This window comes from Bos indicus, chromosome 7 (assembly GCF_029378745.1).
Source record: "Bos indicus isolate NIAB-ARS_2022 breed Sahiwal x Tharparkar chromosome 7, NIAB-ARS_B.indTharparkar_mat_pri_1.0, whole genome shotgun sequence".
NCBI classification, from domain to species: domain Eukaryota; kingdom Metazoa; phylum Chordata; class Mammalia; order Artiodactyla; family Bovidae; genus Bos; species Bos indicus.
Window position 1 is genome coordinate 3,813,641 of NC_091766.1, and position 25,459 is coordinate 3,839,099.

The 25,459-nt window shown below is 48.2% G+C and overlaps 1 protein-coding gene across 6 annotated transcripts in view; it reads right to left on the reverse strand.

The window, feature by feature from the left end:
• GATAD2A (GATA zinc finger domain containing 2A) overlaps nt 1-25,459 on the reverse strand; it is a 98,459-nt gene that overhangs the window by 39,513 nt on the left and 33,487 nt on the right. For all 6 annotated transcript variants that reach the window (XM_070792441.1, XM_070792437.1, XM_019963775.2 and 3 more), the window contains one exon: nt 19,674-19,762. In XM_070792441.1, coding sequence (XP_070648542.1) covers nt 19,674-19,688 — 15 coding nt within the window. In that variant the 5' untranslated portion in view covers nt 19,689-19,762. The remainder of the gene's footprint in view (nt 1-19,673; nt 19,763-25,459) is intronic.

A 25,459-nucleotide genomic window follows, 5' to 3' on the forward strand; every position in this document is an offset into this window, starting at 1 on the left:
GAGGGCAGGTGCGAGTAAGGAGGGGCCCCACCCTCCTCTCAGCAGGAAGGACCTGTGACCCAATCCAGCACATCAGGGCTGGCGGCCACCGCCCTGCAGGCACGGTGGGGGGGTGGGGGGAGGTTGTGAGGAAGAAACCAGCCTTGAGGAACGAAGTGTGACCTAGGAATGAAGCAGGACGGATAATTTCTGCAAGACGCAGCGAAGAAGAGCACTAGGGTGCTTTCTGAAGAGCAGCTGAAGAGGATATATCGCCCCAGCCGGCAAATTAGGATCTGCTTCAAAACTCCTGGAGAGTGAGGGGAAGAGGACGAAGGGATGGATAGCAGAGTAGCAGTGACAGGTGACAGCGCCTAAGTTCCACCACAGGCTGGAGGAGACCCGCTGGCCCGCAGAGAGCAGCCCCTCTAACTGAGGCAGGATCCGAGCCGGCTGCTGCCTGCACGGCAGAGCCCAAGAGCAGCCAGCCAGCCGAAAAGAGGCACCACCAGGGCGCAAGGCTGCCCGGGGCACAGGCTGCCACCTGGGGAGCAGGGCCAGGACCCAGGGGGCTTCCGTCCCCCTTCTCACTCTCTCCAGGCAAAACCTGGCTGGTCAGCAGGACGCAGCCCAAGTAGTCCTTGGGCCCAAGAGGGACAAGCTCCAGCTACACTAGAGGCTTCCCAAGCACCCAGCACAGACAAATCCCAGCATGGGGGCTACACCAAGTCCTAGGCAGAATGCTAACACAGGGCTCTGGGAGGGGTGCAGATGTCAACTGCTTCTACCAAAAGATGCTTTTAGTTAAATGTCACCTTCCAACTGGTCTGAGGACCTCAGGTGGAAAATATATTCTAAAATAACTCCAATAAATAAATAAATAAATAACTCCAAAAGGGTGATTGTGCAATGGCAGGAACCAATATTTTTAAACAGGACTCTGGGGACCAGCACCCCACACAGGCTGGTTCATTTGGGAGAGGAGAGGTTTAGAGAGGTGTAAGTCAGAGTCTTAACCCTGAGGTTATCATTAATACTCTCTGTACTAGGAAACACTATGTATACTGTTACTAACATAACAGCAAGAACATTACTAGTAATACTCTTGTTTCAGGCATGAGCAAAGTGAGACTTAGGAGTATGTGTTTGGGAGAAGTGACAAGAGCTGATGCTCTGAAAAGCAGATGACGTGGGGTGCTTTTTCCAGAGCCCAAAGAAGGGCGTGAAATCAAGGTGGTGGCAGGAAGAGGAGGCTGAGTGCAGACTGACCTCAGGTGGAGCACGGAGGACAGGGTAAGTCAGGGGGAGAGGGGTCCAATCTGTTCCAAACGATCATGTGGTTGATCTGGGGACACACTGGGGCAGAGCAGCAGGGAGATATGACCAAATGATGGGTGAACTTCAGAGGATTTGGACAACATAACAAACCAACGGCTGGACAGGAGGCGAGAGAGGGCTGTTTTGTTGCTGTTCTTAATTTTTGTCTGAGCAGCTGAGAAAAGATGGACTTGACTTTATGGGACAGAGATGGAGCAGATCTGGAGGAAGAACGTGGGAGTGAGATGGGCCGGCGCGCACAAAGGCTAGGAGCGTGAGGACAGGTGGGGCCTGCACACGGCGCAGCCGCTGTCCTCAGGGACATGCAGAGAGAAGGGGCTGAGCTTGTGCAGCGACTGCCACGGAGCTGAGTGACAACAGGGTCCAGATGCCAGCCGCACTGGGCAGCGGCCAAGCTCCACACCCTCCACAACCCCTGGCTGACAGGCACACGTCTCCCCATCCAGCACAGAGACCTTACTCTGCTCTCGGCCTGAGCTACTTCCTGATGCCTGTCTCTCAGAGACAGTGGCAGAGTTGCAGCAGCTGTGTTCTGGAAGGAACTCACACCAAAAACACCAGCTCTTGAGTTTTAAATCATGTCAAACCTCATTAAGGCCAAATATAAGGGATGCAATTTAACTTGGGAAATAAAAAATTGATCCCAACGGCCAGCCCCCACCAGATACAGCAGAGAACAAGGATGAACCTTAGGGAGCAACTGGCAAGGGAGCTTGTTACTTCCTGAGCCTCAGTTTCCCCTCCACAACTCACACATGTGCTGGGTGAAGAGAAACGGTGACATCAGTAAAACCTTGAGTGAGAAAATCAAGTTGCAGAATGGTATGATACCATTCACAGTTTTACAAGGCTTAGTTACAACCTGCAGAAAAAGATACTAAAAGCGCACTAAAATCGAAACTGAAAGAAATTGGACTAAAATCCACAACACTCACCCTCTGAAACTTTCACTGTCTATATTAAGCATTTCTGTACTGAATTATTCCTCTTAACAGTGACAATCAGCTTCTTTGTAGTCAAAGAAAACAAAGATAAAAAGAAGAGTTAAACATGCCCACTGCAGAGGGTGAGAACTGAAAGAACGAGAGGCACGAGGTGCGGTGAGGGGAGTCGGTCCTCGTGGAGGGAGGAGCCCAGCTCCTCCAACAGGCAAACAAAGAGCCCAAGAGGAACCGCGACCTTCAGCGGACGGAGAGTGGATGCCGCTGCCACCTTCCCACTTGTTACTGGCAGCTTTCAAGTCCACCTTCTGGCCCACTTGCAACTTCTGAGTTCTAAGCAGTAAACCTGAGCCCGTTATTTCATCCCCACAGCCCACCTTCCACCTGGGTCACTAGCTGTCCCCAGGGGACATCAGGCCACAGCATCAGAGCAGGCTCTCCCTGAAAGGACCCCTCACTGAGACAGCCCACAGCAGCAAATCCCACAATGCTCAGGGGCGCCACCTCCCCCACGGCTGATATCCCCCATTTGTCTTCATCTTCATTGTGAGCGAGCAGTATGGGTTCAGGACGGGCTGCTGAGTTAGACCTACATTAATAAGCCTCATGAAGGGGGTGACTCTTGGAGATGGCTTACATGGCAAAATGTAGCAAGTCAGTCAAGGGCTTTAATTAAAAACCCCTGCATTCTGACTTTCTGGAAGGCAAGCGTACCGAGATGGAGCCTCACAGATTGAGGCCAAGGCAGGAACAGGAATCCAGGGAGATGGTTCAGGTAGAGGAACAGCATAGGCCAAAGCAGCTGAGCTGGGAATCTCAGACAGAGGGAGAGGGGCCACAGTTAGTCCTGTGCAAAAGACATCCTCAAAAAGAAACCCAAGTCATACTGACTGACTGAAGCTGAGTTCTGAACCCTTCAGTTCAGTTCAGTCGCTTAGTTGTGTCCAACTCTTTGAGACCCCATGGACTGCAGCACACCAGGCCTCCCTGTCCATCACCAACTCACAGAGTTCACTCAAACTCATGTCCATGGAGTCAGTGATGCCATCCAAACCATCTCATCCTCTGTCATCCCTTTCTCCTCCCGCCTTCAATCTTTCCCAGCATCAGGGTCTTTTCCAATGAGTCAGTTCTTCGCATCAGGTGGCTAAAATACTGGAGTTTCAGCTTCAGCATCGGTCCTCCCAATGAATATTCAGGAGTGATTTCCTTCAGGATTGACTGATTTGATTTCGTTGCTGTCCAAGGGACTCTCAAGAGTCTTCTCCAACATGACAGTTCAAAAGCATCTGAACCCTTGCTGCTGCTGCTGCTAAGTCGCTTCAGTCGTGTCCGACTCTGCGACCCCAGAGACGGCAGGCCACCAGGCTCCACCGTCCCTGGGATTCTCCAGGCAAGAACACTGGAGTGGGTTGCCATTTCCTTCTCCAATGCATGAAAGTGAAAAGTGAAAGTGAAGTCGCTCAGTCCTGTCCAACTCTTAGCAACCCCATGGACTGCAGCCGACCAGGCTCCTCCGTCCACGGGATTTTCCAGGCAAGAGTACTGGAGTGGGCTGCCATCTGAACCCTTAGTGGTCTGAAAACTTAAAGACACTCCAGAAATGTGCATGTTTTCTCTTCTATATCATCAGAAGGGCCCCTGGCCCGGCCACCTGGCTAAAAGTTCCATGGGCCTTCAAGGGACAACAGGCTCTCCCTGCTGCAGTCCAGGAACGCGGGTGGGCACCGACCACACCCACACACGTGAGGGCAGGTGCCACTCACCAAGAGTCTCTGTGGGTAGAAGGCCAGCCAGTCATCCCACACGGGGGGAAATCCGAGTACAGTGGGCCTGCAACCAGGTTCAACAGTCTTCTACTTGGCATCCTTATCAGCTGCCCACCATGGAACATTCCACCGTACAATCTAAAGGCCTTTTGTTAATCATGCTTAAATCTTCTTTTCCCCTCACCTTGGAGAGACAAGCACAAGGTGGGCCTGAAATGACACCAGTGGGACAGCCGTCCTCATGCCTCCGTGGCGGCCCCACTTCAGAGAACTAAGACTTGCCCTGCCAGTGGCTACAGAGGCACCCGCGGGGAGGTCTGGCCAGGAAGAGCCCCGCAACGGCAAGGTCTGAGCCCCCTGGCGTCAGCTGCCACTGCCGCCTGCCTGGTGTGTCCCCAGCTCCAGAGGAGCGCCAGCCAAGGGGCCGGGGTGGGGGTTGGGGAGCATGGGCTCCCTTTCAACACTGGCACTTTCAGATCCCAACCCAAGGTTAATGCTCCTCTGTTTACAGAAATGTGGGGTCTTCGTTTACAGACAAGATGGCTTACACTGGGCATTTATGTGCTGCGCATGGGTCATCTCAGGTGCAAGGTGAGTGCTATCATCAGCCCCTGATTTACAGGAAAGGAAACTGAGGCAGGTGAAAGTCACACAGCAAGTGGGAGGGACGGCGCTGGGAACGGAAGCCCAGGCTCCTCTGCGCAGTGCCCACTGAAACACGCCCATCAACCACCCAGAGTCAGGCGTGTCCAAAGGACACAGGAAGCTCCTCACAGGCAGGAAGTGGGGTCGGACCGCTCGCTCTGGCCCCTGAGGTCCAAATGAGATATTAAATGTTCACAACTTTATTGAGTGTTATCAGTGAAACCACGCCTTTTGCTGTTTGCTTTCAGGGCACAGAAATTCTGCTGGAGTACAGGATATACATTCCTAAAAACTGCCACACGGTGCAAAATCATGCAGTCAAAACACAGGGCTTGTACAAATGATGGAGCAGTACCACAAAACTTCATCAGTAACAGTAAAAAGAGAGGCTGGAAACTGATATTTAAACGGTAATGTGTTAAATAGCTAAGAAACACACAAATGCTGCCTGAAGCCTATGTCTCACCTGGGGGAGAGCTGGTGTTTGCTGTGACTGTGGGTGGGGTGCAGCTTCTGAGTTACTACAACAGTAACTCAGGAGGAAGGAGGCTGTTTAACCCAGAAGGGGATGGGCGTGGTGTGGTGCACATCTCAGGTCCGTGCACTCTGCTTTGGGTCCCAGAAGGTGCTCTTTTAGCTGCGAGCAGTTTTCTGGATTCATCTCATACAGGAGTCAGCAAACTTTCTTAAAGAGACACAGTAAGTATTTTCAGCTCTGCAGGCCATTCAGCCATGGTCACTCAAGCCCTGCAACTGTGACAGTTTGTTCTCAAATGGGCATGGCTGTGTTCCAATCAAACTTTATTTACCCAAAGAGGCCACCAGCCTGTGGGCCATAGGCTCCCAAGCCCCCAGACCTAGCATTTCTCCTGGACAAAATCTCATGTAACAAAACCGCGTGCCCTTGTACCAGCAGTGTTAGAACACATCTGCTTTTCCAAACAAGCATTACAGCAGAACTGACTACAGAGAGAACTGGTTTCAAAAAAAGGATGTGAATGTATTAATTCAATCCAAGCCCAGGACTCAAGGTTAACCCTTTTGACAAATCAGAAGAAATTTAGTTTCAAGAAGTGTCAAGTGCATCCTGGTTACTGCAGGGTCAGTCTGTCCCAACTACATGGGTCAAATTTACATCATTCTAAAAGCCCTACACACTCTCGAGATAAATAGGCCCCTTATAGAAGGAAATTACATGCTATAAACTCAATTACTGAAGCAGATGAAACTTTAACCCAGTTACAGAAACAAATGGTTCCTAAGCACACGTGCCTGAGGACCGGGGGTTGGGGTGGGGGCTGGCAGGGCAGGATTAAGCCAGGAAAAGAAAAAAAGTGAAGTCGCTCAGTCGTGTCCAACTCTGTGCGACCCCATAGACTGCAGCCCACCAGGCTCCCCCGTCCATGGGATTTTCCAGGCAAGAGTACTGGAGTGGGTTGCCATTTTCTTCTCCAACGGATCTTTCCCACCCAGGGACTGAACCCAGGTCTCCGGCATTGCAAGCAGACGCTTTACCATCTGAGCTGCCAGGAAAGAAAGTGCAAATCAAGTCCACTGGAGCCGAGTTGCTAAAGACCTGGGGTGGAGAGGGGAGGGGTCCCTGGGAAGAGCCTCGGGATCAGGTTTCTCTCCAGGTAACCGACTTAACTTTACCCTGGAGGGCTGGCGCGGGAGGGTGCAGTCTGTGTCAGAGAAACCCTAAGAAGCGCACTTCAACTGGTTTGGCGGCAGCGGGGGACAGGGTGGGGTCCGGGAGGACACAGGTTCACACCACACTGCCCCCCACTGTCCTACTCCAGGGCAGGTTAGGCAATGCCATCACAGCCCTGCTCCTTGCATCCTGAATAAACCTCGATGCATTCTGCCTGCAACCGTACTTCCACAGCTCAGCCCCAGCCTGGAGACACCACAACAGCTTCGGGAACAGCCACTGGGCTCAGCCTTCACCCAGTCAGCACCTTGGTCCTTCAAGTCTCCTGACCTTTATGTGAACGCTAGGTCTGACTGGCAGGCAGGCACACCACCTCACTTCCAACCTGACAGCATTGTGTCCATCCCGCTGGAGCTCCCTGGACCTGGGGACTCAATGCAGGTTTTCTGAGCCTCCTGCTTAATGTTAAGAGAAGCCAGCGTTGTTTGCCAGATAAACAACCACTTTACAAAAATTAAAGTCTTGACCAACAAACACTTCTGTCATATTAAAGGAGCTCACTTGCTCTTTTAAAGGTTTCGCACAAGGTAGGCGATGTCATCGCTGGCCTCTAACGGTGGCCAGCGGTGCCTAGTCTCTGGGTATGCAGAGAGAAGGGCGTAAAAGAGATGAACACGTGGTGCTCCAGACGTGGGAGCATCTGACCCTACTTGATGGACACCCTACTTACTGGCAGAGGAGGGGCTCAGGAAACCGGGGTGTCAGCAGATACCTCCCTGTTCCCCAAAATCCAATACACCAGGCTAGCTGAACACCAAGCAACCTTGCATCACACAAATACACACCTGTGTACCCACACTCAGACACGTGCCCCTACACACACTCATGTCTGTACAGTTTTCATCCCTTCCTCCCACTTCCAAATCTTATCCAATCATCTTAGAAAAGGTCTTTCTTTTCTGTGTAATTCATTTATGAGCAAAAGAACAGCAGTTCTTATGCGTGATCACTGTCCACTGGGCTCCAGAACCAACTGTCGGGAAGGAAAACCATTCTGAAAATGAGATGAGACACAGGGTCCAGAACCACCAACTTCTGAAGCAAGTGAAGGAGCCCACAAGCCGTGCAAAATCCCTGCAGGGCCCTGTGTAGACCCCTGCACACCTCCACCACTTCAACCCACACTTCCTCTGAGACAAATACTTTCACACCTGGGTAGAACAAGAGAGCGTTTTAAAAATCACTAGCACCTGCAACCACGCTCATTTTTACTACTTTGTGCACACAGTAATTTAAACTTCCAAAGAAGGCAAAGAACCAACTGCTGTTTACTGCTGTTAATATCTGAGTGATGCCTGAACCTGGAAGGGAACTTCGGCAGTACTGAGGAGCCTGGTCAGTTACTAGCAACCAGGGATACCCTTCTCCTAGTTCACAGCCTGTCTGATCCAGGACATGGATGTCAAACACTGATTCTGTGCCAGTCAGTGACCTCAAGGGGCCAGTGACCTGGGGGTCCCACCTCTGTGGAAGGCAGGAGCAGCACTTTGGGGATCACTGGCCTTCATGAGAGCAAAGACCCAGTAAGGACTGTGAGATACATGTGTCTATCATCATTTTGTTACAAGCCAACAATGGAAAAGAAATCCGCTCTGCTGGTCTGGAGCAGGACGGGGAGTATCTAGAAATGTTTCATTAGAGGTAGGCCCCATGAGCAGAATCTGGAGTTGTAGAGATGGAAGAGGAGAAAGCAATGGTAGCAGAAAAGGTAAAGTGGCAGAAATACATAGGCACGTGAAAACCCATCTCCCAAGTAGGTACATGAAACCAAATAAAAGGGGATCAAAACTTTTAACAACTTTTTAAAGGCATGAGGTTGCTTAGAAGGAGAAAACATCCCCCCATGACAGTAAGGCCACTTACATGCTAGCAGTGGTGACTGGGCCTCCCAGGCTGCGGTGTCTGGGACTGGGGATGGGGCGGAGGTCCTGGCCAGCCACCAGCCTGTGAGCGTGAGGAGGGCTGGAACCTTTCATTAGATCCTGAAGGACAGGGGAGGAAGTGCTGAGAGCGCAGAGTGTGCTCCCAAAGGCCTGAGTGCGCACGCAATTTCAATCAAGTGCCTCCAGTCACTCCATCAAACTAATCAATCTGAGTACCGACGCTCTCCACAGGGGACTCTCTGACCCTAGTCCCCAGAGGTGTGCTCTACCTAACCCTTCAGGGAAGAGACAACATTTAAGAATGCGGGATTCAACTCAGATTAGGGAGTGAAAGGTGAAGGTTAAGTTCAGGAGCATCTTAGTCTCCTCCTAACAGGGCACTTCTTTCATGCCAAGTGTGCCCAGACACCACGTCCATCTGAAATGATAATGACACATCAAATATACGGCCATCACCACTCAGGCATCATGCAAGGCACAGTCAGACCAAGGCAGCCGTCCTATCAGGTCACCTTCAGCCCTTGGTGCAATAACCACTCAGATATGTAGATATGCAGACTGTTAACACTGAAAAGAGAAAAAAGCCATATATAAAACACCCTGGGCTCTTACAGTTACAAATAAACACACATTTACAATCTGATTAGTTTTGGGTTGTGATGCCCTCCTCCAGGGGATCTTCCCAACCCAGGGATGGAACCCAGGTCTCTCTCATTGCAAGTGGATTCTTTACTGTCTAAGCCACCAGGGAAGCCCAAGAACACGAGTGGGTAGCCTATCCCTTCCTTCAGGAGATCTTCCTGACCCAGGAATCGAACTGGAGTCTCCTGCATTGCAGGCAGATTCTTCACCAGCTGAGCTACCAGGGAAGCCTTTTTAAGGTAGAGGACATGTAAATGCAGCTTCTGAAATAATGCTTTTTTGGGATATATTTAATAAAATTAATCCGGAAAGCAGAAATTTTAATATACTCAGGTAGCAACCACCAACATTTTACAAATAAAACCTCAAAGGTCTTCAGATTCCTAAAGGCCAACGCCACGCAGACCTGGAGAAAGATGGTGGCAGCACCTCACCCCAGTACTGCTTGAGGGAACAGAGCAGGTTTGGGGACCAGTCATCTCCAGAAAAATCGATGGTCACTGACTTCAATGGGGCAATGCCACAGTAACAGCCAGCCCTCTGGTGGCCTGCCCAGCCACTCAGACTCACCCTGGAGACACACAGGGCCAGGCCTGGGACAGCCGAGTCTCCAGACCGCAACATCTTCCTCCCTCCCTGGAGTCACGGGGAGGGGCAGCCAGAGAAAGCACAGGTCCCGTCGGGTAAGCTGGGGTAGGTGGGGAGTATGTTTTTATCTTTCCCAGACACAGACCATCTCTTGAAACTTCTGAAAACAGGGACCACCACGGACCAGCCAGGCCACGCAGATACCACTGAAGTCAGTCCGCACCTCAGTCTCATGCTCTGGCCTGAGTATCCCTTCCCAGTGACAGGAGAGGAAAGCCTGTCCACATGTCCACGTTCAAGCATACAGCAGGCAGGACAAACCACACTTAAACTGACCATGCTTTAAGAGGGGGAGAGACAGCAGCAAATGTTTTTAAAACTTGATAGCACCCCGGGCTCACTCTGGAGAAGGGGGCTTGGATTTTGTGTTTCTGTTCTCAGAAGTGCTCAGTAACTACCCAACACCGCCCACCTGGAAGTGGCCCCACAGGGGTTTCTGAGCCTCTGATAGCTGGGGCCTGCACCCGAAGCCCAAGTGCAACCCCAGAGAGAGAAACAAACGTTACCAGAAGAGAAGGCGACACGGAAATAAAGACGCTACCTGTGAGGGGGATGTGAACGATATTAAATACGCACAGGGAACCGGTGGCCAGGGGCCCTCTGGCGCAGGACGTCACTGAGAGATGTGTCACTGAGCCTCCTCAGCCCACAAAGGGTTACGCCTGCCAATTCCCTGCCATCTGCAATGTGCCCAGCGGGTGTCACATCACCAAATGGGAGGCCTTAACCCTTCCAGGGCTGCCTCCCTCAGGACCTGGCTGAGAAAGCAGCCCTGACCACCAGCTCCACCGAGCTGGAAATGGCAGGAGGTTTTACACAGAAATTCCCAGGAAGGGCCAGAAAAGCCTTCTGCATCCTCAGGAGGAGATGGGAGTGGAAAGAGGGAGAACCAAACACGCACCCAGCAATGTGGTGACATGGGCCTGGAGGCCCTGCCCGGGCTCCCTTGTCAGCTCCTCCCCACACGCATCCTGCGGCAGCAGGGCCGGCAGCCCCAGAAGGATCAGAGCCAGCAGGGAAACCTACGTCTAGGACTAAATAAGTTTCTGGTCTCAATGAAGCCCATGGGCCTAAGAAACAGTTCCTACTGATGAACAGTTCCTCCAGCACTTCCTGCACAGCTGCGAGAGCTGGAACAGTAATCTTCCTTCTCTCCTCCATCCGGTAAGTAGAAATCTCCCCCTTGGGCAGAGGGTTGTTCTGGGTACAGACACCTATCACAACCTCCAAGAAATAGCTAGGCTGACCTAAAGGATATCACAGGAGTGGTCATTTTGTACAACATGCTACTCAAGGCAAAAGCAAGATCTCGCCTCAGCGAAGGCCCTGAGAGCCCCTCTGACCTGTCTACTACCACCCCTCTCACGTACCCCCTACCCCTCGACCCCATTCTTTCAGCTCCAGCCACTCAGACATCCCAGCTGCTCCTCTGAAAGCCAAGTTTACTCCCACCTCAGGGCCTCTGTCCTTCCTGCTAGGTCCTTCCCGGAATCTCTGTACAGCATTCTCTCCTTCAGCAGAAACAGCAAAGTGACATGATCTCCCCCCACATATGTGACTCGGGGGGTCTCTACTCCCTTTCCCACCTCATCACCACTAGACATGCTAATTACTCATCTCTCCATCTGTGTCCCCCTCCTCTCAACCCCCACAAGAACACAGACTGTCTCTCTGTTCGGTGATACTAGCCCAGGGCCCAGGACAGAATAGGTGTTCAATACATACTTGTTAAACAGACAGGAAAAAGTACTTTCAGTGCTCCCAACTATGGCGCTACCCTCCCTCGTTAAACAAGTCCCAAACTCTTCATGTCAATAGAAAATAAAATGATCAAAACCAAACAAAACAGGGACTTCCCTGGTAGCCCTGTGGTTAAAAATCCGCCTGTCAGTGCAGGTTCGATCTCTGGTCCAGGAAGATCCCACAGGACACAAGAGCACTAGGCCAGTGAGCTGCAACCACTGAGTCCTCGTTCTAGACCATGGGAGTCACAACTACTTAAGCCCACACAGTTCAGAGCCCGGGCTTGGCAACAAGAGAAATCACCGCAACGAGAGGCCCGCACACGGCGCTAAGGAGCAGCCTCCACTCGCCGCAACTTGAGAAAGGCCATGCACAGCAACGACGACCCAGAGCAGCCAAAACATAAGTAAAATTAATTAATAAAACAAAACGCTTACTTCATACCATACATGAAAAACCAACTCAAAATTGGCCAAAGACCTAAAGATTAAAAGCTAAACCTATAAAACTCTTAGAAGAAGAGTATATAAGGGTAAAATCAGGACCCTCAATTTGGCAAGAAATGCTTAGATACACCAAAAGCTCCATATCAACAAAGGAAAAAAATAAATTAGACTTCATCAAATTTATTTAAATTCTTTTGTGCAGAAGATTGTGAAAAAAGTCAAGAGTGGGGAAAAAATATTTCAAATCATATCTCTAATAATGGTCTCATGTCCAGAATATATAAAAAACTATTAGAATTTAGCAAGAAACCCAATTCAAAAAAACAGGCAAAAGATTTGAAAAGACATTCCTCCAAAGATGACATACAAATGGCTGATAAGCACATGAAAAGATATTCAGCATCACCAATCATTAGGGAGACGCAAATCAAAACCAGCTCTCACCCATTAGGATGGCTATTTAGAGAAAAAAGGAAAATAAGTGTTGTTGAGGACATAAAGAAACTGGAACCACCATAAACTGTTGGTGGGAATGTAAAATGTTGCTGTGATGTGGAAAAGTCTGGCAGCTCCTTGAAAAGTTAAATACAGATAAATACAGAATTACCCTTATGACCCAACAATTCTACTCCTAGATATATCCAAGAGATGTGTTCATTAAAAAAAAAAAAAAATTGTATACAAGTGTTAAAAAGCAGAACTATTCACAACCACCACCAAGAACAACCCAAATGTTCACCAGTGGGTGAATCAACAAAATGTGGTATATCCATACAATGGAATATTATTCAGACATAAGAAGGAATAAATTTCTGATCCCTGTCACAATGCAGATGAACCGTGAGAACACAGTAAGTATTTAGCATGTTTAGCAGACACAAAAGCTCACGCAGTATATGATTCCATTTTTCTGAGATGCCCAGAACCATGCAAATCTAGAGACAAAAAAAAAAAAAAAAATCTAGAGACAGAAAGTAGACTAACGGTTGTTAGGGAACGGGGGCACAGAGGTGGGGGAGTAGAGGCTAATACATACAGGTTTCTCTCTGGGGTGATGAAAATGTTCTAGAATTAGAGGTGATAGCTGCACAATATTATGACTATATTAAATGCCAATGTACACTTTAAAAGGGTTAAAATGGTGAATTTCATGTTGTGTGAACATTATCTTATTAAGGCAGGAAAACAAAAACAAAATAATCTTAACCTCAAGAGCCACAGCCCCTCTAGAGCTGCTTAACTACTAAAAGGGAAAAGCAGGCTTACTCTGATCCCAACAGGACTTGAAATGGTCCTCAAGGAAAGACTCCTTTGTGTAACAAGATCGCCAACAACCCAAGAGCCACTGTCCACTGGAGTGTAGTCCCTCATCAGCTTCTCACAGCAGCCAAGGAGGCTGCAGCAAGCCCGTGATCCAGAGTGGGACCACATGGGACACAAATGGGACAATTTACCAAAAGGGAACCAACTCTGTGAGAAGCCAAGACCTCCAAGGGCAGTGGTCACACAGGCCACCAGTGTAGAGCAGAATTTAAGTCAGGCCTGTCACTGGTCCCACACTGGGCTTGTGTCAGCGCCTCAGACTCACAGACACGTCACTCACTCATTCACCCTAACACCTGCTTAGTTTCTACCACGGACCAGGGGCTGACTGGGGGCTCCAACAAAAGGCCTGCCATCCGTAGCAGCACAGTCCGAGGAAGCCCCTGGGGACACACACAGATGTATGGGGCGGGCCGTGAACACAGCAGGCTGAGACATAGGGCAGAGGCCCCTCCCACACTGGAGCTGTCATAAACCCTGGACCACACTTATGGCTCAAATTTATAAAGCACTTCTTTTTTTATAAGACAAAGTCACGTTGAAGACCAGCTAACTACCTACTTTATCCAGACTAATTGGCTATGGCTGCTCTGGACAGACACCACCAATGGAGAGGTGAGATTGATTTCTAATGAATAATATATTAATTTGTGTCAGAAAACAACATATGGGACATCGCGGCATCAGGGTACTGAAGTGAAGCAGCACACGCAGTGATCGATGCGCTCTGGGTTCTGGGGGCGGCAGGGGGAGGTGCGCACAGAACAGCCAGGGCTACCAGCGCCACCCTCCACCAGGCCGAGCCCAGAACGCCCGGCTCACCTCCACCCCTCACTTTCCTCACCTGTGAAATGGGAACACACCCACTCTATCACTAACACGGCTCCACGAAGGTACAGTCAGTGCTGCTATTACAGAAGTAAGAATGCTTCACCAGGAAGCTGCACCGCTGATGGGCCACTGTCACACCCCCACAGCAATGCCAGAACCTCTGCTGAAGGGCTTCTGCTTGAACTTAAACCAACCACAAGCGGCCACCATCCTCACTTTCGTAAGTGGTACTTTTCCTGCTCTGGGTGACATGCATCATAAAGCTCCCTGAAGGAAGGCCTGGGTTACACTCATCTTCCAAATTTATTTTATGGAAAATAAATTATTTTATGGAAAACTGCAACCATGCCCAAAGCAGCAGCATAAATTGCACATGCCCACCACCCAGATCCCACGGTCATCAGACAACCAACCACAGTCTTTCACCCACCTCACGTCTGCTAGGCTCTTTAAGAAGCAAATACCATTCAACAAGTATTTATGAATGAACAGTATTTATCACTACAGGACACAAAATCACAATTCCATGATCACACCATCAACAATTAAACAATTACTCCTCAATCTTTGTCAAAGTCACACTTGTCTAAAATACACAGGTTCCCCCATTGCATTCTTTTCAATCATATGTTGAAGAAATCAGGTCATCTGTCCCATTTCCCTTGACTGGGCTTTGCAAGGGGCCTCCTTGTGGTATAACGAAAGTGTGAAAAGTTGTCAGTCACCCAGTCATATCTGACTTTTTGTGGCCCCATGGACTGTAGCCTGCTCAACTTCTCTGTCCATGGAATTCTTCAGGCAAGAAAACTGGAGTGGGGAGCCATTCCCTTCTCCAGGGGATCTTCCCAACCCAGGGATCGAACCCAGTTCTCTTGCACTGCAGGCAGATTCTTCACCATCTGAGTCACCAGAGATACACACCAGGAACACACCCCCAATTTCCTATAAACTAGATTTTGAGGCCAAATCAAGCATACATCCCTCTGAAAGCACATGCACCCTTCCTTGGGGGTGGGGGTGGAGGGCTGGCAGCTACTGAGGACCACTGAGGACCACTGAGACCACCATTTTATTAGGTGTCTGCAAGTGTATGAACTTATAATTTCATGTTCCATACTCATTAGCCAGAGCGTCAATAGCTACACTGTCTGTTAGCCACATGTGGCTATTTAAAAAGACTTAAATCAAATAAAACTAAAATTTGACTTTCTCAATCACAATATTCCAGGTACCACATCAGACAGTATGAGTAGAGCGTACTGGAAAATTCTGGCAGCTCGAATCTACCTTTGAGGGAAAGTAGCCCTCACCCACTATTTTGTTCCTTGCAAGTTCAGCTGTAGAAGTAAATGCTTTTCTTCACTCTACCAATTTTTCAAAATGAGTTGATTCCCTAACACTTTTTGAAAGGCACTCATGAGTTTCTTCCTTTCCTCTAATCATCAATACAAACCCTAGATTTTTTTTTTAAACACATTTGATGCTCCAACCCAGGGAACTAATTTTCATTCACATTCCCTTGCCCCACCCTTGGCCGGGAGTGGGGGCCAGGGGGGTCCTGTGGGTCCTTCTGATACAACCCTGGCAGGATCTTTCACAACTGGGACATTGCCAATGCAAATTCAGAATTAAACATTTTCACTTAAGTGCTTTGATCTTTCACTTACATGTCTTTTGTCCTTAAAAAAAAAAAAAAAATTTTTTTTTGACCACACCACAGGGCTAGTGGGATTCTAGTTTCCTGACCAGGGATCAAACCTGGGCCCCCTGCAATGGAGGCACGGAGTCCTAACCACTGGACAGCCAGGGAATTCCCAATTTTGGTTCTTAAAGACATCGATTAACTTGTTTTCTCCTACAATATATAATAAAAAGACTACTGGCATTGTTGACCTGAAACCAAAAATATGATTCCTAAAAGCAGTTAAAGATTTTTTCCTAATTCTTACCTTTATGGCATTATCTCGTACCTTGTGATCAAAAACTACCATTTTTCCAATTGTATTTATTTATGGCCGCACAGGGTCTTTGCTGTTGCACGCGGCCCTTCTCCAGTGGCAAAGCATGGACTCCAGGCACACAGGCATCAGTGGTTGAGGTGCATGGACTTAGTCATCCCGCTGCATGTGTCCCCTGCCTTGGCAGGAGGATTGTTAACGATGGACCACCAGGAAGTCTCCAAAACTACAATGCTTTAAAGCCATGTAAAATAAATCCTCTGAGAGGTTAAATTACCCACATGAGTAACAACTGGTATGTACCTAGATTCATTTCAGCTTGCTTTTGCGTATGGCTTTTAGGGGTTCCTCTCCCCCAACATGACATAACTTTATTTTCTAATTATATAAAACAAGCATCTGGTGCGACACAGAAAGGAAACCTGGAGGAGTCTCCCAATAATCCTATCCTCTTTTCATCATGCCTCTGGAGGTGACCATGTAGTTCATCTATGGTTTGTATATCCATTCTAAACAATAAAATAAAAACAAATACACATTATGTCTCCATCCCACCCCTAACCTTTTATCATGGGGAATGAAAGTGAGTACAATACATCTACCCTTCAGTTTGTTATTGTTTCTACTTAATTCACCCTAGAAATCCCATCACAGTGACATGAAGCCATCCCTTCTTTCCCTCAGGGGCTCAGCTCCGCCCCGCTGGCAGACCCAGCCCCATCAGTCCTGGCCCCAACTGACAAACAGCTAGGTGAGTTCCAGATTGCTACTTCAGAATGTTGTAGAGAAGAGCCCAGCCACAATCCTTACTTTTGACAGTATCTTCAGGATCCTTTTTGAGAAGTGAACTCACTGGAGCAAATCCCTCTCTGAGGTGTTGCGAACCTCCCAACGCAACATACGGTGGTGCCCGGTTCCCACCAAGAGAACAGTCTCCACCTCTCGAGACTAAGGGTCAGAAGCGTCCTAGGGAAGCTCCAGTGAGCACTATTCTCAGTACTGGGAAAAACTGGAGTCTCTTTCCTGCCTCGCTTACAGGTCATCTGCATTTGCTTTTCCCTGTTTGTTTTTCTGCACGTCGTACCCGTTCTGGTCCTTAACACCAAGCATGAGGCCAGTCTCTGGGCACACGAGCAGTGTCTGCAGCTGCCGAACGACAAGACACCTGACCGGCAGAAGTCAAGGGTAGACACCAACTCCATCAGCCCAGGCAAGCAGACCGAGCCTCAGTGTGCACACTGACAACCACGTACAACGCGGGCTGTGGTGCGCGGGCTGTGTGCGCGTCGGAAGACTCTCCAGGACGCGGCCCCTCTCCCGCCTTGCTCTTTCTCCGTGCCCACTGAGTCCCAGGCAGCAGGAATGAGAAGACCCCAGCTGACCACAGGCCACGGTTCAGTGGAAAGTGGAACAATCAATCAATCAATCTGTTCGGCTGACTTACACCCATGACCAAAAGTACACAAGCTGATGTATTTATACATTTTTTAAAAATAATTGCTCAAGGGTGCTTTTGCCTGTTTGACATTGACCATCACCGGCCACCGCCATCTGCAGACCATATTTTCCCATCAAGCCCTTCACACAGCAGGTACAGAGAGGCAGGACCACAGGGAACACCTGAGGTGGCTTCCAGAAATTCCCTCCCAGATCCCCAACCTGACTGCTTTCTAATGTTATGGCTATGTCTTCCTTGCTGGCCCTGTGATAGGAAAGGAGGAGTTTTCTTTCATTCATTCTCTCACCAAGAACGTATTGCTCGGACCATGTGCTTCCCAGGAAACAAGGGGCCAGGCAGGGACTTTCCTGGCAGTCCAGTGTTTGAGATGGTGCACTTGCACTGCAGAGTGCAGGTTCAATCCCTGGTCAGCGAACCAAGATCCTACATGCCGAACCGTGGTCAAAATTGAAAACAAAATAAAACAAAGGGCCAGACAGGTATGAGGTCATCCAGCCTAGGACCTCAAAGAATCCTGAGCCAGCCCTCTGCCTTCAGACAATGCCCTAGGCTACTAGACAAGTGATGGTCACTCACCTCACCCTGGGCTGCAGTGAGACCTTTTCTAGACATAAAGTACCATGAATTTTTTAAAATGCTAACGTTCAAAGAAAGCCTGCTGACAACCATGGGCCAAACCCACTTTCTAGGTGGCCAGCCTACTGCACGCTGCCACCAGCACCAGGTAACGAGCACCATTAACACCAATGATCCTCAACTAGCTCTAAGAAACCGGCACAGACTCTTTGAGACATTTTCACCAGAGCTATAGTGTCCCTGGGTAGGGCTGGGGGGGTAGGGTGGGGGTGTAAAATGGTGCAGCTGCCATGACAACAGTCTGGCATTTCCTCAGAATATTAGACTCGTGATCCAACAATTCCACTCCAAGGTGCACGTCCAGAGGACCTCAAAGCACACCTCCACAAATCTGCATGCATAAATCTTCACAGCACTGTCCTAGTTACCAAGAGGTGGGGATAGCCCAAATTTATCCCAGATGATAATAGATAAACAAAACGGAGTTGAGCCATGCAATCGAATACGCTCACCCACAAAAACAGACGAAGCACTGACTCACGCTACAGAGTGGACGAACCCTGAACCCTGAAAACATGCTAAGTATGAGAAGTGAGACGCACAAGGTCATATAGACTGACTCCATTGATAAGAAATGTCCAGAACAGGCAAATTCAGAGATATAAAGGAGAGGAGTGGCTGCTGGGGGCTGAGGAAGAGGGACTGGAGATGGACTGCTAATAGGTATGGGTTTTTTTGGGGGGTGAGGAAAGTGTTCCCTAACTACACAAAGGTGACATCTGCACAACTCCTGAACACACGAAACATCACCGAATTGTATACTACACACGGGTGAATTAGATGATATACAAATTATCTCAATTAAAAATTTTTAAACACCAGGAAAATTTATTTTTGCTGGGGAAGCATTCTGGAAATGTTTTCCTGACCCCAGGATTACTTGACCATTCCCATACTTTGTTGCTCTATGTAGGTAAGAGCTGAAACCTCACAAACCAACACCCAACCCTTGTCACATGTCCTGCTCACCCAGCAGAGCTGTCCCTGCAGCCAGGTCTCGCCCCATGCGGTTGTGCCACTGTTTCAAGGGCATACACCCCTCGGAAAGTCACCGGCCGGCCGGCCCACAAGAGGAAGCGGCTCACTGACCCGGGAGGAGGTCTCCAAGGTGTCTTCATCTTCTAAGACGTCTTTCAGTCCTACCTTCTCCAGTTAAGTAGCCCTGGCCCAAAACATCACTAGCCAGACCCTGATAGTAACAGACAAAATACTACCCGGCTCTGGGCTCGGTCCTGTTGGGTCCTAAAAGCCCTGGACAGTCTCCACCTGAGACCCCAAAGCAGTGGGGGGGATGGCTCAGTTTCCCCACAGACGCAGAGTGCAGGAAGGTCAATGCGCTCCAAGCACGGGTGGTTAAGGATAAACTCTAATCGTGGCATTGGAAAACCACAGGAATGGCCAGAGGGCAGAGGCCACCTGGCCAGGATTATGCTCTGCCCCTGATCCTCACAGAGGACAGCTCATTCTACTGCGGCCTGGGCTTTTCAAACAAGTGACCTGTGAGACATAAGAAGAGAGCAAAAGGCCATCCGGAGAAGGCAGGGCCTGGGCAGCCCCGAGGAGATCTCCCAATGTGCAAAACCCGAGGTGCCGGCCTTCTTCCCTCGCTAGGAGGTGGCCATCAGCTTCCGAAGCAGTGCTGTGTCAACGTCCAAGGACCTGAATGGGCCTATGGGGTAAGCCAGCCTCCATTCCACAGATGCGAGATACCTCGCACTCACCTGGCTTCTGGGCATGGGACAGCGGTCCTACCAGCCGGCCATGGTGGGAGCTATGTCAAAAGGCAACTTCTGTCAACGTGCTGGCCAACCTAAAACAAAGAACAGAGGAAGAAACATTGAGTTTCCAAAAAAAGTTACTGGTACATAGTGACAATTTTAAATGTCTCCAATCCCTGGAATTACACAGCAAAATTCTAGATTTCAGCCAGAGCTCTGTGACTGCACCCTTCCACAGGAGGGCAAGCTGAAGAAATCAATTTCTATCAGTCTCTGTCTGTATGACCCAGTATGGTGCACCAACCAGTCAACACGAAGATCTCAGACACGAAAGATCCCATCTTAAACAATATGGATAGAGACAATAGGTGGTACACAACCACAAGCCAACATACTGAACACACAAAAAACGGCTCAAGGTCGTGATTATAATAGTAATGACATTAACAGCAAAACAGACATACTAGCATTTAATAGATGTTCAGTAGTGAGTTCCAGGTACTACGTTAAAATTCAGTTACCTCTTTGAATCCCCTGGACAGTTTCAGGGTTAAGTTACAAAATCATTCCCATTTGACAGCTAAGGGATCTGACATATGTGATATTCAGGAACTTGTCCAAGGTCACCACATCTCCCTCTTCCGAGGTGACCTCTCCCCTCTCCAGTCCCCACACCTAAACACAGACCCCAAGAAAACCACCCACTATTACAGGCAGGGCAGAGTTTGCCCTCATGAAGCTGGGGACATGAGGTGCCCAAGGATGGATAAACTTCATCTCCCACATGGAAGTGGCCTCACTGCCACAGGGCAACTAGAAGTTTTACCCAGGGATCAGCTCTAAAAGGCTTACACGGCCCAGGCAAAAAGGGGCTGCCTCGTTTTACAGACCCAAAAACTAAGGCTCAAGAACGTTCAGGAACTCTCCCAAGGTCACAGAGACAGCATGAGTTTCCCTCCTTTGTGAGGTTAGATGTCCAGTGCAATGGGCACACAGGCTCAAGCCAGGGAACCAGCCAAATCTCAGCCTCCCCGGCAGCTGTCAGTTGTAGCTTGCCAAATATTGTCAGTGTCACCTCTGCTGTCATTCTTTGCACCCACATGACTACCAGGAGCTCACTCTGGTATGAAACCTTTATATTTAAACTGGGTTCACAGAAATTCACAGCTCATGGATGTCGAGAAACACTCCCACAGGAGAACTTGCAAAATAAGCAAACATCATATGGAAAGATCTTTGGGCACCAAGGAGCACACAGAGCCCTCCTCAGTGGGGCCCAGAGCTGGCTACAGCCACCATTAGGGCTAGCTCCTAGGGAGAGGGGCCCTTTCTGTCACTTTTTTAGACCCTATTCAGTCTGGGAAATGCAGTAGATACCATTAATTCCCTGGAGCCAACACCTCTCTCTGCCTCGGAGAGGGAAACCTCAGGAGTAGTCCGGGGCTTTTCCAAGCACCTGCTCTCTTCAGGATCATGGTCAATATACAAAAGTCAGAGGTATTTCCACGCAATGGCAACAAACAATCAAAATTCAGAACTTCTGTGGCGGGCCAGTGGCTAAGATTCCCTGCTCTTAGGGACCAAGTTTAATCCCTGGTCAGGGAACTAGATCTCACATGCCACAACTAAGACCCTGCGCAGCCAAATAAGTAAATAAAGTTTTTTAAAGCCCAAGGCTCGGACTGCCCTGCTGGTCCAATGGTTAAGAATCTGCCTGCCAATTCAGGGGACACAGGTTGGATCCTGGTCCAGGAAGAACCACACGCCAAGGAGCAACTAAGCCCGAGCACCACAACTACTGAAGCCTGCACGCCTAGAGCCCATGCTCCGAAACAAGAAGAGTCAGCACAGTAAGAAGCCTGTGCGTCACAACCAAGAGCAGTCCCTGCCCACGACCCGAGAAAAGCCTGTGCACAGCAACAAAGATCCACCACAGACAAGGAACGAGGTAATAAATCTTTGGGGGGAAAAACAAACGCAAAGCTCTAAAAAAACAGTAATAATTAATACAGCATAAATGTAAACTACCTAAGGATAAACCTGATTTTTAAAAACATGGACAAGACCTGTGACCTGGATTACAGTAAGATGTCACCAAGATTAGTGAGAGAAAACCCAAATAGAGAGATGACTATTCCATGGATCAGAAAGTTGTCAGTTCTCCCCTAAATTGATGCAAAGCCCCAATCAAAAATTTGCCAGCATGTTTTGCTGGGAAAAAAACAGGCTGATTCCAAAATTTATATGGAGATGCAAAAGACCTAGAATAATGAAACACTGAAAATGAAACAAATCTGGAGACATACCATCAAGTATGTAACCAAGAGCGTGACATGCAGGTAAAAGCAGATGAGCAGATAAATGAACAGAACATACCCACGCTCATGTGGACAGATGATCTGCAACACCCAGTACCCCAACTCTGAAACCATAAGACACACTGGACATCTTCCTAAGGGGCGAATGCCAAGTCCCTTAACCTGCTATAGTAGTGCACACAGTGCATAATGGACACTATGCAACATATAAGACGTTTTCAGGTCATCTCAGACTATCACCCTGAACCACAACCTTCCCCACTTTCAGTTCAGTTGCTGAGTCATGTCCGACTCTTTGCGACCCCAAGAATCGCAACACGCCAGGCCTCCCTGTCCATCACCAACTCCCAGAGTTCATCGAGACTCACATCCATTGAGTCAGTGATGCCATCCAACCATCTCATCCTCTGTCATCCCCTTCTCCTCCTGCCCCCAATCCCTCCCAGCATCAGAGTCTTTTCCAATGAGTCAACTCTTCGCATGAGGTGGCCAAAGTACTGGAGTTTCAGCTTCAGCATCAGTCCTTCCAATGAACACCCATGACTGATCTCCTTTAGAATGGACTGGTTGGATCTCCTTGCAGTCCATGGGACTCTCAAGAGTCTTCTCCAACACCACAGTTCAAAAGCACCAATTCTTCGGCGCTCAGCTTTCTCCACAGTCCAACTCTCATATCCATACATGACCACAGGAAAAACCATAGCCTTGACTAGACGGACTTTTGCTGGCAAAGTAATGTCTCTGGTTTTTAATATGCTATCGGTCATAACTTTTCTTCCAAGGAGTAAGCGTCTTTTAATTTCATGGCTACAATCACCATCAGCAGTGATTTTGGAGCTCAAAAAAATAAATCTAACACCGTTTCCACTGTTTTCCCCATCTATTTGCCATGAAGTGATGGGACCAGATGCCATGATCTGAAGTTTTCTGAATGTTGAGCTTTAAGCCAACTTTTTCACTCTCCTCTTTCACTTTCATCAAGAGGCTTTTTAGTTCCTCTTCACTTTCTGCCATAAGGGTGGTGTCATCTGCATATCTGAGGTTATTGATATTTCTCCCAGCAATCTTGATTCCAGCTTGTGCTTCCTCCAGCCCAGCGTTTCTCATGATGAACTCTGCATAGACGTTAAATAAGCAGGGTGACAATATACAGCCTTGACATACTCCTTTTCCTATTCGGAACCAGTCTGTTGTTCCATGTCCAGTTCTAACTGCTGCTTCCTGACCTGCATATAGGTTTCTCAAGAGGCAGGTCAGGTGATCTGGTATTCCCATCTCTTGACGAATTTTCCACAGTTTATTGTGATCCACAAAGTCAAAGGCTTTGGCATAGTCAATAAAGCAGAAATAGATGTTTTTCTGGAACTCTCTTGCTTTTTTGATGATCCAGCAGATGTTGGCAATTTGATCTCTGGTTCCTCTGCCTTTACTAAAACCAGCTTGAGCATCTGGAAGTTGACGGTTCACATATTGCTGAAGCCTGATTTGGGAGAATTTTGAGCATTACTTTACTAGTGTGTGAGAAGAATGCAATTGTGCGGCAGTTTGAGCATTCTTTGGCATTGCCTTTCTTTGGAATTGGAATGAAAACTGAACTTTTCCAGTCCTGTGGCCCCTGCTGAGTTCTCCAGATTTGCTGGCATATTGAGTGCAGCACTTTCATAGCATCATCTTTCAGGATTTGAAATAGCTCAACTGGAATTCCATCACCTCCACTAGCTGTGTTCGTCGTAGCTTTGTTCGTAGTGATGCTTTCTAAGGCCCCCTTGACTTCACATTCCAGGATGTCTAGGTGAGTGATCACACCATCGTGATTATCTGGGTCATGAAGATCTTTTTTGTACAGTTCTTCTGTGTATTCTTGCCCCCTCTTCTTAATATTTTCTGCTTCTGTTAGGTCCATACCATTTCTGTCTTTTATTGAGCCCATCTTTGCATGAAATGCTCCCTTGGTATCTCTAATTTTCTTGAAGAGATCTCTAGTGTTTCCCATTCTGTTGTTTTCCCCTATTTCTTTGCATTGATCACTGAGGAAGGCTTTCTTATCTCTCCCTTGCTATTCTTTGGAACTCTGCATTCAGATGCTTATATCTTTCCTTTTCTCCTTTGCTTTTTGCTTCTCTTCTTTTCACAGCTATTTGTAAGGCCTCCTCAGACAGCCATTTTGCTTTTTTGCATTTCTTTTCCATGGGGATGGTCTTGATCCCAGTCTCCTGTACAATGTCACAAACCTCCATCCATAGTTCATCAGGCAGTCTGTCTATCAGATCTAGTTCCTTAAATCTATTTCTCACTTCCACTGTATAATCTTAAGGGATTTGATTTAGGTCATACCTGAATGGTCTAGTGGTTTTCCCTACTTTCTTCAATTTAAGTTTGAATTTGGCAATAAGGAGTTCCTGATCTGAGCCACAGTCAGCTCCCGGTCTTGTTTTTGCTGACTGTATAGAGCTTCTCCATCTTTGGCTGCAAAGGATATAATCAATCTGATTTCGGTGTTGACCATCTGGTGATGTCCATGTGTAGAGTCTTCTTTTGTGTTGCTGGAAGGGGTGTTTGTTATGACCAGTGCATTTTCTTGGCAAAACTCTATTAGTCTTTGCCCTGCTTCATTCCGTATTCCAAGGCCAAATTTGCCTGTTACTCCAGGTGTTTCTTGACTTCCTACTTTTGCATTCCAGTCCCCTATAATGAAAAGGACATCTTTTTTGGGTGTTAGTTCTAAAAGGTCTTGTAAGTCATCATAGAACCATTCAGCTTCAGCTTCTTCGGCATTAGTGATTGGGGCATAGGCTGGATTACTGTGATATTGAATGGTCTGCCTTGGAAACGAACAGAGATCATTCTGTCGTTTTTGAGATTGCATCCAAGTACTGCATTTCGGACTCTTGTTGACCATGATGGCTACTCCATTTTTTCTAAGGGATTCCTGCCCACAGGAGTAGATATAATGGTCATCTGAGTTAAGTTCACCCATTCCAGTGCATTTTAGTTCACTGATTCCTAGAATGTCGACATTCACTCTTACCATCTCCTGTTTGACCACTTCCAATTTGCCTTGATTCATGGACCTGACATTCCAGGTTCCTATGCAATACTGCTCTTTATAGCATCGGACCTTGCTTCTATCACCAGTCACATCTACAACTGGGTACCGTTTTTGCTTTGGCTCCATCCCTTCATTCTTTCTGGAGTTATTTCTCCACTGATCTCCAGTAGCATGTTGGGCACCTACTGACCTGGGGAGTTCCTCTTTCAGTATCCTATCATTTTGCCTTTTCATACTGTTCATGAGGTTCTCAAGGCAAGAATACTGAAGTGGTTTGCCATTCCCTTCTCCAGTGGACCACATTCTGTCATTCCCCACTTTACCTCACAGCAAATTCAGTCTTTCAAGACGCTCAGATTAAAATCTGGTGTTACCTTCTTAATCCGTTTACCCATCATCCAGTCCATCAGGAAATCCTACTG